The sequence below is a fragment of the Phoca vitulina genome, unplaced genomic scaffold (assembly GCF_004348235.1).
Source record: "Phoca vitulina isolate PV1807 unplaced genomic scaffold, GSC_HSeal_1.0 scaffold49, whole genome shotgun sequence".
NCBI classification, from domain to species: domain Eukaryota; kingdom Metazoa; phylum Chordata; class Mammalia; order Carnivora; family Phocidae; genus Phoca; species Phoca vitulina.
Genome location: NW_022589752.1, coordinates 3226566 through 3245436, shown reverse-complemented (window position 1 = coordinate 3245436; position 18871 = coordinate 3226566). Strand labels below are relative to the sequence as shown.

The 18871-nt window shown below is 37.0% G+C and overlaps 1 protein-coding gene across 1 annotated transcript in view; it reads right to left on the bottom strand.

Moving 5' to 3' along the window:
• LOC116649638 (lymphoid-restricted membrane protein) overlaps positions 1-18871 on the bottom strand; it is a 77599-nt gene that overhangs the window by 12408 nt on the left and 46320 nt on the right. The window contains 8 exon segments of the mRNA XM_032432629.1: positions 7706-7869; positions 8992-9093; positions 9822-9977; positions 12001-12100; positions 13073-13137; positions 13237-13296; positions 14594-14650; positions 17390-17467. Of these exon segments, the coding sequence (XP_032288520.1) occupies positions 7706-7869; positions 8992-9093; positions 9822-9977; positions 12001-12100; positions 13073-13137; positions 13237-13296; positions 14594-14650; positions 17390-17467 (782 nt within the window).

The following is an 18871-nucleotide window of genomic DNA, read 5'->3' as shown; positions in this document are numbered from 1 at the left end:
AAAATTATAGTTACATTTTATAATGGTTAAATAACATAATAGTTAAATATAAATTACATTTTTTAGTTTAAAAAACCAACTCCATTTTATTTTTATTTATTTTTTAAAGAGTTTTTCTATTCTTTATTTATTTCTCCTAATCTTTATTATTTCCTTCCTTGTGCTAATTTTGAACTTAGTTTGTTCTTCTTTTTCTGATTTCTTGAGCTATAACATTAGGTTGTTAATTTGAGATCTTCCTTCTTTATTTTTTTTATTATTTTTTTTTTTAAAGATTTTTTATTTATTTATTTGAGAGAGAGAGAATGAGAGACAGAGAGCATGAGAGGGAGGAGGGTCAGAGGGAGAGGCAGACTCCCTGCCGAGCAGGGAGCCCGACGCGGGACTCGATCCCGGGACTCCAGGATCATGACCTGAGCCGAAGGCAGTCGCTTAACCAACTGAGCCACCCAGGCGTCCCTGAGATCTTCCTTCTTTAAATGTAGGCATCTGCCACTGTTAACTTCTCTCTCAGTATTGCTTTTGCTGCATGCCATAGGTTTTGATATGTTGTTCTCACTTTTGGCTCAAGATATTTTCTAATTTTCCTGTTAATTTCTTTTTTTTTTTTTAAGATTTTATTTATTTATTCATGAGAGACAGAGAGAGAGAGGCAGAGGGAGAAGCAGGCTCCCAAGGAGCAGGGAGCCCGATGTGGGACTCGATCCCAGGACCCTGGGATCATGACCTGAGCCGAAGGCAGACGCTTAACCATCTGAGCCACCCAGGTGCCCTCCCTGTTAATTTCTTCTTTGTGGTTTTTCAGCAGTGCATTAATTTCTAAATATTTGTGAATTTTCCAGTTTTCCTTCTGCTATTGATTTCTAGTTCTATTCCATTGTGGTTTGAAAAGATACTTAGTATAATTTCCATCTTCTTAAATTTGTTTATGCTTGTTTTGTGACCTAATGTGATCTATCCTGGAGAATGTTCCATGTGCACTTGAGAAGAATGTATATTCTGTAGCTAGAGGGTAGAATGTTCTGTATATGTCTGTTAGGTCCACCTGGTCTATAGTGTTGTTCCAGTGAATTATTTCCTTATTGATCTTATATCTCAATGTTCTATCCATTATTGAAAGTGGTGTATTGAAGTCTCCTACTATTATTATATTGCTCTCTATTTCTTCCTTCTATTCTGTCAATCTATGCTTTATATATTTAAGTGCTCTGATATATATATAATTGTGATATCTTCCTAGTGAACTGATCCTTTTATCACTGTACGGTGTCCTTCCTTTGTCTCTTGTGACAATTTTTGACTTGAAGTCTATTTTCTCTGATATAAGTATAGCCACCCTGGCTCTCTTTTGGTTAGTATTTGACTGGAACATCTTTTTTCATCCCTTCACTTTCAGCCTATGTGTGTCCTTAAATCTGAAGTGAGTCTCTTGTAGACAGCATATAGTTGGATCTTGTTTTTTAATCCATTTAGCCACTCTAGGTCTTTTGATTAGAAAGTTTAATCTATTTACATTTAAAGTAATTGATAGAGAGGGATTTACTATGGTCATTTTTCATTGTTTTCTGTCTTGCTGTTCCTCTTCTCTCCCTTGTCTTCCTTTGTGTTTCCTTTTTCTTATTAATTTTTTTGACTCATTTTTCTTTTGTGTATCTTCTATAGGTATTTTCTTCATGGTTATCATGGGGCTTACATAAAACATAAGTCTATTTTAAGCTGATAACAATTTAACTTCAAACACATACAATAACTACACTTTCACTTCTCTCTTCCCTCTACTTTTTTATTGAGGTCACAATTTACAAGTTTGTATATTGTGTACCTTAACATGTTTTTGTCATTTTATATACTTATAATTTTTAAACTTTTATCCTATAATTAAAATTTACCTATCACTGCTATAGTATTACAGTATTCTGTATTTGTCTATATGATATTTACCTTTACTAGCAAATTTTGTACTTTAATATGTTTTCATACTGTTGTTTATGATCCTTTTGTTTCAACTTGAACTTCCTTTAGCAGTTCTACTAAGGCAGGTCTAGTGGTAGTGAACTCTTCCAGCTTTTGCTTATATGGGAAAGTCTATATCACCTTGATTTTTGAGGGACAGTTTGCTGAAAATAGTGCTCTTGGTTGGTAGTCTTTTACTTTCAGGACTTTGAATGTATCATCCCACTTTCTCCTGACTTACAAGGTTTCTGCTGAGAAATCCACTGATAGTCTCATGGTGCTTCCCTTGTACATCACAAAACTTCTCTTGCTGTTTTCAAAATTCTCTATTTTTGACTTCTGACAATTTAATTATTATGTGTCTCAATGTGGATTTCTTGGGTTCATCTTATTTGAGATCCATTGGATTTCCTGGATCTAGATGTCCTTCCCCAGGTTTTGGAAGTTTTGGGCCATATTTTTCTTTGCCTTTCTGCCCCTTTCTTTCTCTCTTCTTCTGGGACACCAATAATACCTATAGTGGTCTACTTTATGATATCCCATACATCCCTTAAGATTTCTTCACTCTCTGTCATTCCTTTTTCTTTTCACTTCTTTGACTAGATCATTTCCAGAGACCTGTCTTCAAGTTCATTGATCTTTTCTTCTCCTTGATCTGGTCTGCTGTTAAACCCCTCTAATAAAATTTTTCAGTCCACTTATTATATTTTTCTGTTCTAAGATTTCTGTTGGGTATTCTTTTAATACTTTTGTCTTTTGTTGATATTCTCACTTTTTTTTTTTTTAAGATTTTATTGATTTATTTGAGAGAGAGAGTGCATGAGTCGGGAGGGGCAGACAGAGAGGGAGAAAGAATCTGAATCAGACTCCTCACCGAGCACAGAGCAGGACACGGGGCTCAATCCCATGACCACGAGATCATGACCTGAGCCAAAATCAAGAGTCGGATGCTTAACTAAGCCACCAGGCACCCTGATAGTCTCACGTTGTTTATGCATTGTTCTCCTAACCTCATTGAGCATCTTTATGACAGTTATTTTGAATCCTCTGTGAGGTAAATCATTTATCTCTGATTCATTAGGGTCAGTTTTTAGAGATTTCATTGCTTTGGATGGAACATATTTCTCCATTTTTCCTAATGCTTTTTGTTGGTATCTGCACATTAAAAAAAACAACCACCTCTCACAGTCTCCACAGCCTGGACTTATATAGGAGAAAACTTATACCAATCAGTCTGGGCAAGGTTCTGGGGGCTCTCAAAACTTTGTGCTAGTTCAAATCACCATTTTTGTCCTTCGTAGGCCCTAAGTGTCTAGAGTATCATAGCAACATCATTGCTCTAAGATGGGTGTGACAGAAGACAGTCTTTTAGACGACCCCCAGAAAAGCGGGAATATTGAATGTGTGATCCTATTCTTTCCTTCCAGGGAAAAGCTAAGATCTGGGGTTTTCATCTGCTTACTTTGTTCTGAGCCAAGGAGAAGGACTATGATGAATTACTTGTATGCTGGTTCCATCTGCCGTCATTGTTCTTAGTGTCCTCTAGATGTCTATAGTATGCCCAGTTCCACCTGCACTCTGAGACAGGCGAGACAAAAGCCAGTATCTTGGGAAGTCCTCAGAAAAGTTGGAATGTGGACACAGTCTGACTCTTTCCTCCCCAGGGAAAATCTGGGAGCTTGGGGATTCCCGCTGATCACAAGATCCTATGCCAGGGCAGGAATTACACTGACAGGGTATATAGAATTTTCCTACCAGCACTGATGTGGCTGGTTTCACATCTACCCAGGATGCAGGAGCCTTTCAACTAGTTTCTGGATTTCTCACAAAAGGAATATGTTTGTATATTGCTGTTGAATCAGTATATCCCTTGGGGGAAGGAAGGCCCAGGGCTTCCTATTCCTTCTTGCTGACATCACCTCTTCTTTTTCTTAAGACATCAGTTTTATCAACTTTTCTCTTTTGTAGGAATAGTCTAAGCTCTCAAGACTGTCCCTTATCTTCCAAGGGAAAGCAAAAGGACTGTAAGGGACCAACAGAAATCCACATTTAATAATATTACAACTCTTAATCATATATATTACATATGTATATTATTTGTACCTATAAGATAATAATGCACATTATGAATCATAACAGTCTTAAGAATAACTTTTTAAAAATTATATAGTACCATTATTAAAGATATTCAACAGATTTTAAACCTTTGAAGATTTTTCTTCCATAGAGACTTGCACTATCATGTTAAGAAATATAGTATTAGCTTTGAGTGTGTTTTTGAATTCAGTAACTATCCTTGCTAACATATCCTCACGCTAAATCTTGATTTCTACATCTGCCTAGTCTGATTCTCCCTGAAACTTTGCCATCTAAGTAGAACACCATTTACTTAGTTTTGAGACCCAAAACCTGTAAGTCAAGGATGACTCTTTCTTGCATTCCCACATCCAATTCACTAGCATGTCAGATCTGACCCATCCTCAAAATACAGTTTGAATCCAACCATTTCTTACCAACTGGCTCACCCTGACTCATGTTCTACCCCTTCATCTAGATTATTGAAATAGTTTTGGGTCACCTGGTTGGCTCAGTTGGTTAAGCATTTGCCTTTGGCTCAGATTGTGATCCCCTGGTCCTGAGATTGAGCCCTGCATCGAACAGGGCTCCCTGCTCAGTGGGGAGTCTGCTTCTCCCTCTGCCTACCGCTCCCCGCACCCCGCTTGTGCTCTTCTCTCTCTCTGACAAATAAATAAAATCTTAAAAAAAATAGTTTCTAACTCGGTGGCTTTTTTTGACCATGACACAGCAAATATTTATATTTCAACCAAGTACACACATACACATAGCTGAATTAGTATTTTTATGAAATACTACTCTTACTATATGAAATACACTCTGATATTTTATATTTATTTTTTAAAATGACTTATAATCTGATAAATTGGTTTCAAGAACTCTCATTGGTGATGTTATTGAAGAAACTCTTCTCACTGGTGTCACTGTTTTCACTTTCTCCCTCTATAGACAATGCTCTACCAGCAGCTAGAATAATCTTTCAAAATATGTCATATTACTTTCCTGTTTATAACCCTCTGATTGCTTCTCATCTACTTAGAATAAAATGCCAATCCCTAAGCATGAACTGCAAGGCTGTGAACCTAACTCCTGCCTATATCTCTAACTTCATCTCCTACCATTGCCTAGCACTCACTCCATCCCAGCCATGCTGCCCTCTTGCTGCTGCTCAAATATACCAAGCTGATTAAAACCTCACAGCCTTTGCACTAACTAATTCCTCTGGCTAGAACCCTTCCCAGATCATCTTTTAGCTTACTCTCTCACTTCAGCAATTCATTAAATTTATAAATCACAGACAGGCCTTTCCTGGCCATTCTTCCTAAAATTAGGTCTTCCTGCCCCATCATTCTTGGTCTTCTTAACCTCCTTTAATTTTTATATCACTTACCACTCCCTGTCATTATATTATATAGTTATATGTTTATTTGTTTACTGTCTGTGTCTAACTAATAGATATTAGTTTCATGGATGCAGAGATTTTGGTCTTATATAATTTTTTAGCACCTAGAAAAAAAAACCAGCAAGAGCTAGCACTTGGGTGTTGCATAAATGATATTTTTTTTCTCACTGAGATCTTCAAGAGCAGTTTTTTCTTTCACTGCCTCTCCTTAACTCACTCAATTCTTTCCATTCCTCAGCACTGGAGCCTATTTATCTTGCAACAGAATGAAAGCCTTCTTTTTCTCAGTAAACAGGCCCTAAAAGTTTACCTTTAATAAATATTTCCTACTTCATCTAAACATAGAATTCTTATTCTCATCCCCACAAAATATATATATATTTTAAGTAGGCTCCACACCCAGCATGGAGTCCAACACAGGGCTTGAACTTATGACCCTGAGGTCAAGACCTGAAGTGAGATCAAGAATGATCAAGAGTTGGACACTTAACCAACTGAGCCACCCAGGCACCCCACTCCACTTATATTCTTATTCATAGTTAAAACTGATAGCCAAATCATTTTGTCTGTAGCCACTAAATGGTTTTGTCTGTTTTAAATTATATCCAGAAGGCAGGGGCTTAACCATCCTTCCAGTGATTAGTATCTTGCCCAATGCCAGGTTCCCAGAATATTTTTAATGAATATTTTATTCAATTTGAACAAGCAGATGGTGGGGGATTAATAGTTGAAAGAACATAGGTTTTGAAGTTGCACACATCTAGGTCTGCTCCCAGCTGTCACTTAATCCCTCTTGGGTAACCTTGGGTGAGTCACTGAACCTCTCTGGAGATAAAAGTATGTCAAATTTTTAGCACTACCTCCAACACAGTAAGCTCTCAACAAATTGCACCTACTGTTACTTAATTGGACTGCTTGTGTGTCTTGTAGAATAATACAGAAGATTCACTTATTCAGAAATGACTCTAATGCAGGCTCCTCTCCAAATAGCTCTTTGTTGCTAACTAGAAGAATTTCAGTGCTCCCTTTTGTGGAGACGGTATCCATGTAAGAAGCTGCATATCCACTTAACCCACACCTTTACCTCTATGGGGAAGTCTGGGCTCCCTGCTTCTTAGAGAAAGCAGAAGATCATTTTCTTGAGAGTTCCTTTTGGTATTAACCTCTCTTTGGTATCTAGTTTTCTTATATGTGGGGAATAAAATAGTTTCTTCTGGCTACTTTCTTTAAGCAACTTTGGTCTCTACATTTTTTAATGTTTTTTTTTTAAAGATTTAATTTTTTACTTGAGAGAGAGGGTGAGAGAGAATAAGAGAGCACAAGGAGGAGGAAGGGCAGAGGGAGAAACAGACTCCCAGCTGAGCAGGGAGCCTAATGTGGGACTTGATCCACAAACTTGATCCTGAGACTCCAGGATCATGACCTGAGCTGAAGGCAGATGCTTAACTGACTGAGCCACCCAGGTGCCCTGATTTTTTTTTTTTTTTTTTTTTTACTTTACTCAAATTCAGTATACACCCATGTTCATTCACTCACTGAAAAAGCATTTCTTAAGGGAATGCTTAGTCTGGTACTAGCAGCTATATAAATAGTGGTCAATAAAAGATAAAATAGCTGTCCTTGTTTAGTATGTGGTTTACAGAGCATACAGATTTCAAGAATTTCCCCACAGTCACAAGAATTAAGGTAGAGGAACAGTAAAATAGTAAATTATTTTACATTTAGAGTTCTCTATTCCCCGACTTCTTTTCCTTGAAATTTAATTGACTAGTCCTAGTGCCCAATGCAATACATTGAGTACTGAGGCAGAAAATGAAGCCCAATGGGATAGGAGTCAATAGACTCAGCAAATTCTTCCATTAATAAATCACTTCATAGACTTTCCATTAATAACTCTTGGGTCTTGATTAATTCACTTTATATCCTTATGCCTCAGTTCTCTGTAAAATTATAAGATTTTACTAAATGATCTCTAAAGTCCTTTCTGGTTAAAAGAATTCTATATTCTGTAATTCCAACTTCCTTCTTTAGGGAAAATAACTCATTATACAGGGTTTCCACAAATTTTAAAGTTCACTATTTGCAATTTTGAACATATAAGTCAATTTCACACTATTTCAGAATTCAAAATTATCAGACAAAATGCCTTCTTTGAAAAAGTATCATCTGAAATCAATGTATACAACTTGAAAAAAGGAAACTGGATGCTATGGTACAATCACAATTGTGTCATGTATATAAAGCAGGGGTTTCTTAAATATAAATGACCATCACCTGGAGAGAAATTCTTTTCTGAAATAAAAATATTCCAGCCTGAATCTCTTCAAAATCTCTATTAGTTTGACAAATTCTTTATCAAGAGACTCTTTGTGGTTTCCCAAGCTGCTTGGCATTAATATGCAAAGATTTAGTTTCTCTTCCATTATATATTTGAATTCCTACAAGAAAAGTCACAAAACAAACTCTACTATTCCAGTGTTAAATATAAATAAATGACAGGCAATACAAAATGTTATGGTCATCCTATCTCAATAGTATTCATGGTTATTAAACCCGAAAATTCTAATTGAATAGATACCAATTCTCCACTGCCCAAAGATTGATTATTCTTTGAAATGATTATCTCAATTTAACAAGTACATATTGTATGCCTGTTATGTGCCTAAAATTGAGGGTTTTTTTTAATATAAGTGGTCCCTGATGATTTATTTCATCAATCATCACAATTGCTTTAGAATAGAATGAGACAAGGAAATGCAATAAAAATCAATATTTGTTAACATATGCAAAAGCAATTTTTAAAAAAGTGCTTGTCAAAGGGGTTGAAATTAATATCCCAGAGTCTTCAGAGTTTGCTTCTTGCTTTAGCTTAACTTAGGAAGCTAATGGGTATTAGAAAGTTGTCTGGCAGTCAAGAAGTAGAGATAAGTAATTGATAAAGAAATTTCATCTTATATGCTTCCTTTATAACAAAACTGGAAATAGCTACCTAAGTTGTCATGTTCTGCCAATTTCTGGGATAATAAAATTGTCAGAATTTCAGGAATAACATTCCTTTGCACAATAATCATTCTATCAAATTTAGAGAATTTTAATAGGTCAAGGAAAAATCCAAGATTAGACTAGCAATTGTTACAGGATTCAAATAAAATACTTTTTTATTAAATCATTTTATTTATTGTCTCTTTAACACGTCACATGCCCTCACTCTCACTTTCCTCCTGACATTCACATACGCTTACCCTCACAGTCACACACTTACCCTCACCCTCACGCAGTTGCTCTCACCCTCAAGTTCACGCACACTTATTCTCACCCTCACACACACTTATCCTAACCCTCACAGTCCCACACACTTACCTTCACCCTCACCTTCACATTCTTACTCTCAACCACATGCACACACACACGTCCCCAGACATACACTCCATACACATCAACAGACCGAGATAGCAGACGACTATAATAAGTCTTAGAAATGGTACTGCATATAATAAGTATTACCTGGGTTAAGAAAGCAGAAGAAAAACCAGGAAAATCACAAAATATAAAACACTTACAGTAAGCTTGTTCTCCCACTTTTCTTTCACAGTAATTTCTGGATCAGTTACCCACTGTAGAGAGCTATCCATGAGGGTTTCAACTTTAGAACCTTCTTCATGCTGAAAAAGTTCCACAAGTTCAACTAGGAATTCAGGTGAAAGGCATAGGCTATTATATAAGAAGTAATTTAGACCAAAGGTCTACTATATATAATAATTAAGACTCATTTAATACCTTCTCATTTAATGCCACCCCATGACTTTCCTTTATCCCAGGATGTTGCCATGCATAATGCCAACTCTTGTCAGGTGCTCCATATATGCTGAATATATACAGATAGAATCGTTTTTCAAAACAAAATGTACCCATTTTTATTCCCCTCTCAAATAGGAAACAAGCATTTTCATGGATTTTTTTTTTTTTACTCATTAAACTAAATACTACCTATCATATGCTAGGCACTGTGAAAGGGACAGGAAATACCAACATGAATATGTTCTCTGCTTTCTCTGATCATCTTGTTTCCAGTCAAAAATCAAAATAGAGTGAGAGGTACTAGCTACTAGCCAGAAGGAAACTGTTTAATAGATAACATGTCTTTAGTCCTCTGATTCTACAGATTAGCCTACAGGAAAAATAAGCCCAAACAATTCATATCTAATGATCAACCTGATTGAGGTTGAACTGACAGAGCCAGAACTAGAAAATCAACCTCAAAAGGGTTTTAGAAAAATCTTTTTTCATAGTAGGAATAATTTGGGTGTCGACAAAACACAGATATGCCTGGACTCAGCAAATAGGCTGTAGATCAGTTATCTGCAGACGGTCCTAGCCAGTGAATCACCACAGTACATATGTTATACAAATCCAGCTTTTGAAGCATAGCTGTGAATTTCACTCCCTTTTGTTCAAATGTTCTCTGTCATAGCAGTATTTCTTGGTCCATCATCATATCCAGAGATGACAAGTTGATTAAACTGCACTGCCACTCAGTTTCATTGTTCTGAAACAATTATTAAAATGTCCACAACTCTGTCATTCTAATAAAGAACAGTATTTTTGTTTTATGAAAATGATGCTCATGGGTCAATATAACTGTCCAATGGTTTACATTTTCTCTCTAGGATGGCTTCAACTTAACATTTCTTCATTCTTAAGGAAAAGCATTTATCCAATAGATAACATGTACATGTGGGTAATATAAACTGCTATGGTTCTTATTTTATGAAAATAGGGGAAGGTAAAAAAATTCATAGGAAAAAAAAAACTGTTGGGAGGGTGGTCAACAGATCCCATTGATAACAGACTAGTTTCTTTTATCTCTCCCTCCGTTTCATAAAAGACACTCCCAGATAATGTTTACCAAAGGATATTCTTACAGTTCTCTCAAAGCAGCCATCTCTGTCATATTTTAGATTAATGCAACACCACATTTAATTTCCTTTTTGTTGTCTATTGGAAAACATTTATAGAGCTCTTATTTCTAGACTCCAATTAGAAGGCAAAGTTCCTAATCCGTTAATAGGATAAACCCAGAGCCAGAACTTTGCCAGCGGCTTAACCCCTGCTGAGAAGTGTAGAACTTTACAGGCTGGCATCTTTACATCATGATGCTCTCAGAGGACTGCTGTGGCAGATTTGCCACCATTTCATTCAGTCTGGCAGTTTGGCTTGGTTTCAAAAACTCAGTCAGATGATGAGTATTTGAAACAGGATGTCAGGAAAGCATAGCCCTCAGCAGAATGGCCAAGGCTGCCCAAGACAGCTTTAGATGAAGGCAGCATATGTTGCCCCTGCATCCTTGGCAGGAGAAATTCAAACAGCCTTGGCCCCAAAGACATTCTTCCTCTCCTTTCAAGGTCACATCACAGCTGTCAAGAGGAGAACAGTCTGACCTTTCTATCGTCCACAGACAGGGAGAGCCCCTCAAAATGGTGAAAAGAAAGCAGTTTGCTAATAAAGCTTTTCCTAAGATAACAAGCACAAACTGGAAAGCACAAAGGAGTGAAAATAGAGTATTGGGGGGGATCCCCAACATTTCATCCCCACGAAGCCTTTTGATTATTTCCTCCCATGCTGTAAAAAACTGATTCTACCTAACAAAGATTTAAGTAATAATTCACTTGCCTTTTAAAATTAACCAAAACACGAACATTATAATTTCTATTCAGAATGTAATAATCAGTGCCGTTACATTGGGTTGCTACAATTACATTTTAGAGCAGAGAAATTTCATGTTGTTTCTAAGCATTTTTATTTTTGGCAGATACATTTGCTTTGGGGGTTTAGGAAAATACTGAAAAATGGTTCATGGAGCTCTATTGTTACCTTTAGGATCCCAGGCTGGGGATCAGCACAGGTACTTTCTCCTAAAAAATATCAAGAATATAAAGATTTCTTTTTTTTTTTTAAAGATTTTATTTATTTATTCATGAGAGACAGAGAGAGAGAGAGAGAGGCAGAGGGAGAAGCAGGCTCCCAAGGAGCAGGGAGCCCGATGCGGGACTCGATCCCAGGACCCTGAGATCATGACCTGAGCCGAAGGCAGACGCTTAACCATCTGAGCCACCCAGGCGCCCTAAAGATTTTATTTATATGACAGAGAGAGACACAGCAAGAGAGGAAACAAAAGCAGGGGGAGTGGGAGAGGGAGAAGCAGGCTTCCCGGGGAGCAGGGAGACCGATGCGGGGCTCGATCCCAGGAGTCTGGGATCGTGACCTGAGCCGAAGGCAGACGCTTAACGACTGAGCCACCCAGGCGCCCCTATAAAGATTTCTAAAAGCTGGATTCACTGAACACATGCTTCTTCAACCCTAGTCTTGAGCCTCACGATGGTTTTCAGCCATAACTTGAAAAAGGTTCATTTTTTTTTCAGGCTAAGAGACCTTAGACTTGGATTTTAAAAACAATCAACAGATTCCTCAAAATGTCACAATCACTCCTCAGCAAGCTTGGGCCTTCACCTAATAGAAAACTATTGCATATGGTCTTATTGTTTCAAGCTTTCCATTTGATAATTACCTACCTCTGCAGACTGAGCAAGAATGAGTTCACAATGTAAAGATTTTTCTTCTTCAGAGATGATTCTATTACACTCTCCACTAATATTCAACTGGATCCCATTTCTTGAAAAAAACAAAAGCAATAGTCTAGTCTGGTTAGATGTGACTATGCTATAAGCCACCAAAATGGGGTTTATCTCTAAACACAGTAAGCCCTCATGTGTGCCAAGAATTGGACAAGGCACTCAGTAATAGAGAGAGAAATAACAGATGGTCTTTATCCTCCAGGAGCTGCACAGATTAGTGATGGACTCTATGTGGTTGTAAACAGGTAGGCCATGCTTTTTTTTTTTTTTTAAGAACTGGAGCCAATAATTAAAAATTAGTAAATTTCACTAAAAATCTAGAATTCTGGCTTTTCTTTAAAAAATCAGAAGATGCAGCTGCACTGGGCCTATATATTCTTTCTTTTTTTAAGATTTAATAATTTGAGAGAGAGTGTGAGTGAGTGAGCATGCACAAGCAGGGGGAGGGGCAGAGGGAGAGGGGAAGAATCTCAAGTAGACTCCCTGCTGAGCTAGAAGCCACTACCCCAAGATCATGACCTGATCAGAAATCAAGAGTCAGACACCCAACCGGCCGAACCACCCTGGTGCCCTGAGCCCATATACTCTTGATTAGCTGGCTTCATCTGGCTAATTCATTTTTCTCAGTTGTCACTCTCATAAGTATGTGGACTTACCCCAGTGGTCTTACTCACTTTTGGTATCTGTACAGCTCCTGTAGACTCCTGGACTAGCATACTTTGCATATTCAAAAACAAACTATTATAAGATGATATGTGTTAAGGAAGAAGAACAGCATGCCATGCATGCACTCCAAAGGATTGCTTAATTTCAAGGTAAGAGAAAAGCAAGGGAAAGTCATAGAAAACTTGAGAAGGAGTTCTATTGGAGAAAAGCAGAGAAAATATCACCTATACAAGTACAGAAGAGAAGAATGTGGCATGTTCAAAGAATTATGTATAGTTCAGCAGGCCAATAATGAAGGATGGAGGCACATGAGAGAAGGCTGGTGAGAAGTTGCTCTACTTACATGATAAGTTCCTGCTGCAAGTGCTGTAACTCATGAGTCAGTTTGTTTTTATCCCCTCGTAAATTCTGGAATCACATACAACATTAGGCTGTATGTGTTACTTTAATGGGTGACTTACATTTAAACAACCCCACCTTGCAAACTGTGCGATTATTGTGGTATACCTCTATAACGTTTCCATATTCTATGATGGTTGACTTAAGTTCTTCTATACTTAAATCTTTCTGAAAAGTAGAAGAGAGAATAGCAAATAAATGTATGAGTCTACCAAGCATATTTAGTAGACTGTCAATCAGAGCCACAGAAGAATTGTCAATGCCCCAAGATGATAAGACCTTCTACCAATATTATTATTTGAAAACTGAGCCAGTCTGTGTTTATGATTAAAAACACACAAAAAGTATGGGACAGCAAGGCAGCTGTACCTAACTTGTGCCATTATGTTTTTATTTCCCTGGTTCAATGGAATCAAACTCTGAAAGGTAATCTTTAAGTTCAAGGCAAAATTATATTTATTATCATGGCATATTTAAGGAAAAAAATTAGTCTACCTGCAAATGACTGATGAATTATTAAGGCATCCATTTTTATCCAGTTCAAATGATATCTGTTAAAATCACAGTTTTGTACTGTAAGACCAGAGGGTATAGTCAATGTCTGACTTAGAATTTTATCTCATGACTAGCATGGTACCTGACAAATGGGAAGTGCTCAATCAATACCTTATGAATGTTGGGCATAAATGCAAAGTGGTGGGAAGACCAGAGTTATGGAGGAAGTGAGCTGCCACCACTACCATAATGTCACTATATGGAGACAACACCCATGATGAAGAAAGAAAGTCGATACAACATTCAGTAACCTCGTCAATCAATGTCCACAATTCATATGACTCCTTTGAAACTTTATGACATTCAGAGAAAGGAAAAGAGAAAACACTACTTTGTATTTACTTCCCTGTCTTGGAAAGGGGAAGTTTATTAACTTGGACTGTGTCCTTCCTATGTCTCTTAAAGCCACCATAACCAGCATCTCTGTAGCCAGAATCTTTTGTTATCACATAGGCAACGATCACAGGATATAAAGATAAAGAGAATGGCATCTACCTACCTATCTACCTATCAATCAAATCCAATCAAACTAGGTAGAAAATAATTGGGGAATACATTCTTCTTTTTCCCTAAAATAAATGACTGCACACTCATTTGTGTTATTATGACTTAAAACTATATCACCATACCTAGCCAGTAACTGGTATATTGGCACACTAATATTTATTACATAAATGGATGAATACTACCAAAATTTAGAGAGGATATGTTAAAACTTATTCCAGATAGAGAGTCAGTATTCTTCACTCAGAAGAACATTTTTGTGAAGCATTATAAAGGAAAGTCTTGTGACAGAATAGCAGGATCAAGTACTTTAATAGGGGTGAATTTATTCAAATGACCATATCCATTATGATTTAGGGGGAGTTAGCAAATCCCATGGGACTTCATGGGAAGGAATAGTACCAACCTTCTGCAAACTTGCATCTTTGTTAAGCAAAGTGTTCTCACATGTATGTAACTGCATCTGAAAAGAGACAAATTTAGGGAAGTCATGGCCATTGCTTTGGTAAAAGATAATGCCACCCAAATCATTCCAATAGGGAGACAGGTTTCTCAAGCCCCTTTAATGAGCATGTGTTTCTTACTTTATAAACAACTTTCACATCAGCCTCACAACAACCAGAGAGGCCAGGGTTGTTGCCCTCACTTTACTAGTGAGGAAATCAAAGCTCAGCACTATTAGGAGACTTTGCCCAATGTCCTACACAGTAAGGGTCAGAACTGAGGATAGAATATGAATCTTCAGCTCTCGCCAAGTGCCCTTTCCACTATTTTACCCTTCATAAAGTAAGAGGACCAATTGAGTCTTAATTTTTTTGGTGAAAATGAAAGTCTAGATAGAACATGAACACAGAGTCCATGTGAACATATAAAAGACTCTTCCTCTTGGATAACAAGTACTGTAGAAACCCACAGATTATCTAGCAATATAACCGAGACTTGCCAAAATCTGATTAGCTGGACTGCAAGAAAAAAAAAAAAGAAGACTCTTCCTCTTTTAAAAACAGTTTAAAATGTTCAAGATGTCTTTTAGCAAAATAAATATTAGAATATATCAGTTTATTCAAACCAAAAGCAAGCTTGTTGGCAAAAGTTTCTAAATATGATTAATAAATATATATATATATTAATTGAATTTAAAACCTAGAAAAATAATCAGCATAGTCAGAAGTAGAAATCATCATATAATCATATATATTTGATACCCCTTTATAGTTCTAAAAGTACTTTCACATAATCATCTCATTTGAGTTTCCACCAAGCTTTGGGATTAGGTAGGAAATATCACAGCCTTTTAGCAGATGAGATCACTGAGACTTAAAGAGGTTAACTACTTGTTTGAGGTCATAGAACTTTTAAGTAGAGAAGACAGGATTTGAACCCACGTCTTCTGACTCTTTCTACTACTAGTTTATGACAGTTGTGTTTTCCAAAAACAGTCATTCCTAGAATAAAATTAATTTGAATGTCTAAACTATGAGATAGATATATGTCATAATATATGTATATGTATACACACACACATATACAGAACTTAGGTATCTGCTAGGAAACTTGAAAACTCCACATACAAACATGAAATTTAAGTACATCATTTCACACATACACTACAACAAAAAATATTGCTCAAAGAAACTATTAGAGATAATAATAAGTATGACACAAATTCCTAAATTTATTAATATTCTTCAGTTTCCTAATAAGAATGTATGGAATATATAGCAAGAATATACACTAAATATAGACTTTTTAGATGCAATATAGTTAAAAAATCATTTTTGTAGGGGCACCTGGGTGGCTCAGTCGTTAAGCGTCTGCCTTCGGCTCAGGTCATGATCCCAGGGTGCTGGGATCGAGCCCCGCATCGGGCTCCCTGCTTGGCGGGAAGCCTGCTTCTCCCTCTCCCACTCCCCCTGCTTGTGTTCCCTCTCTCGCTGTCTCTCTCTCTGTCAAATAAATAAATAAAATCTTGAAAAAAAAAAAAATCATTTTTGTAGCCTATCATCCCTTAATTCAATCAAGGATAGATTTTTCCCAGCTCTCATTTTCTGGACTAAGAAAGTATAACAGTTGAAATCTCTGCTGATTAAGGGATTTACAAAACCAGATACTCTTAAATTAGAAATAGCCACTATAATAAAAAATATAAATAGTAACAAGTTTTGGCAAGGATGTGGAGGGATCTGAGCCTTCATGAATAGCTGGTGGAAATGTAAAATGGTACCAGGAAAGAGTCTGGAAGTTCCTAAAAAGGTCAGACATAGGGGCACCTGGTGGCTCAGTCAGTTAAGCATCCGACTCTTGATTTTGGCTCTGGTCATGGTCTCAGGGTTGTGGGATCGAGCCCTGTATCAGGCTCCGCATTGAGCGTGGAGCCTGCTTAGGATTCTCTCTCCATTTTCCTCTGCCCCCCACCCCACTCACACGTGCACACTCTCTCTCAAAAAAAAAAAAAAAAAAAAGTCAAAAATAGAGTTATCATATGACTCAGTAGTTGCACTCTTAAATATATACTTAAGAGAATATATAGATTGACGCAAAACCATATATGCAAATGTTCATAGCAGCAGTACACATAATAGTCAAAAAGTAGAAACAGCCTAATGCTCATCAACAGATGAATGAACAAAATGTGGTATATCAATACAATGGAATATTATTCAATAATAAAAAGAAATAAGGTATTGATATATGCTATAACATGAATGAACCTTGAAAAACTTTATGCTCAGTGAAAGAAACCATTCACAAAAGACCACACAGTGTATATGATTCCATTTATATGAAATGTCCAGAACAAGTAAATCTCTATTATAGAGACAAAAAGTCTCTATAGTGGTTGTCTAGGGTTGGTGGGGAATGGGGAGTGACTGCTAAAGGGATTTCTTTTGGGATGATAAAAATGTTTTAAACTTGGATTTGATGATAGTTGCACAGTTCTGTGAATATACACTAAGACTACTGACTTACATACTTTATGTGGATGAATTTAATGGCATGTGTGTTATAGATCAGTCAAGCCATTACATTAAAAAGAGAGAGGAACTTTCATGTTTTATACACTGTAATTCAGACATTTTAGGAACACAAATTTCAAAATTTATAATCAAAGGTTACTTTGTCAATGAGTCATATACACCTTCACAGAGTAATATTGGTTTGACAAAAGAAAATATTTTACCAGTATTTGGGAAGTGCTTACTTGGTGCTCTGTCTCAGTTTTAGACAACTTGTCAATCTTCTTTTCCAATTTATATATATCCATAATGTTCTTAGTATTCTGATGTAAAAGAAGATAATATTCTTAAATTTAGACAAAAAAATAAAAGAACAAAGTTTTTTTTAGCAAGTGGTATTTTCATCATTAACATCACAATCCATTTTAAATTAAGGGACAAAACTTTAGACTTTATCCAAAAGTAACATGGTCCTTTTAACATGACCATCCAGGACTCTTGGGAGTCCCTTTATCTTCCATGGCCCCTTGGCCATGCACTCCCCAGTCATATCTTCATCTTCAGACTTGTCATTCCCAGCAAGTGTAACCCCTCCATTATTTTAATTGCAAACATCTCACTCTTCAACCACCACTTCCTCTTTTCAGATTACTTCTTTGAGAGCCAACAAACCTTCAGTCCCCACTGAAGCCTGCATTGATCCTACTCCCTTCCTGTGAACTCAGTCCCCTCTTTAATCAGCTTAAATTCTCCCATGGTCAATCATTATAATACCTCTCTTCCACTTGCCCTCTATTCCCTTGCTTCTCCCCTACCTACTTCTTAGTATTTGCTTAATTTCAGCTTGCCACCCACTCCATGACAGCACCCTTCCAGATAAACATTGTTAAAGAGAAATACAAATGAAGCAACAGGTCACACATTCAATTCATAATTCTTAACTTCAGTGTTGACTGGTGATCGTATCATACAATCCTAGTCCATTCATGTGGCCTCTGGCTTAAATTAGGGAACTGCAAATTACACCAACTTCCCCACCCCACCGCACCCTCACAGGTCAACTCCAGCTGACCACCTGGTCTGTAAATAAAGCTTTATCAGAACACAACGATGCCTATTTTTTTTCATATTGTCTATGGCCGCTTTCATATGACAATGGCAGAAGTGAGTGGTTACAACAAAGGCCTTTTAGCCAGGCAAGCCTAAAAATATTTACTATCAGATCCTTTACAAAAAAGTTTGCCAACTCCTGGCCCATTTCATCCCTTCTCTCTCCAGGAACTTCCAATACTTCCTCCAACTTCCTCACTATCAGCTGATCACTTTGCTTTTATCTCAGAGACATTAGAAACAATCAGAAGAGAACTTCTATATCACCAAAACATATAATAAATACGTTTGGATATGTTATAAAGCATTTGCTGATCTAACACTTCTCTCCAGCAGTCAGCCTCCATAAATTTATGCCTGTATGTTACAAGGGCTCATAATTGGTCTCCCACTTCTTCCCTTGCCCCACTACAGTTGATTTTAAACCCAGCAGCCAGAGTTATCTTGTTAAAATAGAAATTAGATCACATTTCTCCTCTGCTGACAACTGTCCAACAGCTCCCATCTCAGTCAGTGGAAACAGCCAGAGTCCACGCAATGCCTATATGAGATGCTGTGGGTCTGGCTCCCTGCAGCTCTCTGTACTTTTTGTGCTTGTTACCTCTGCTCCAGCCACA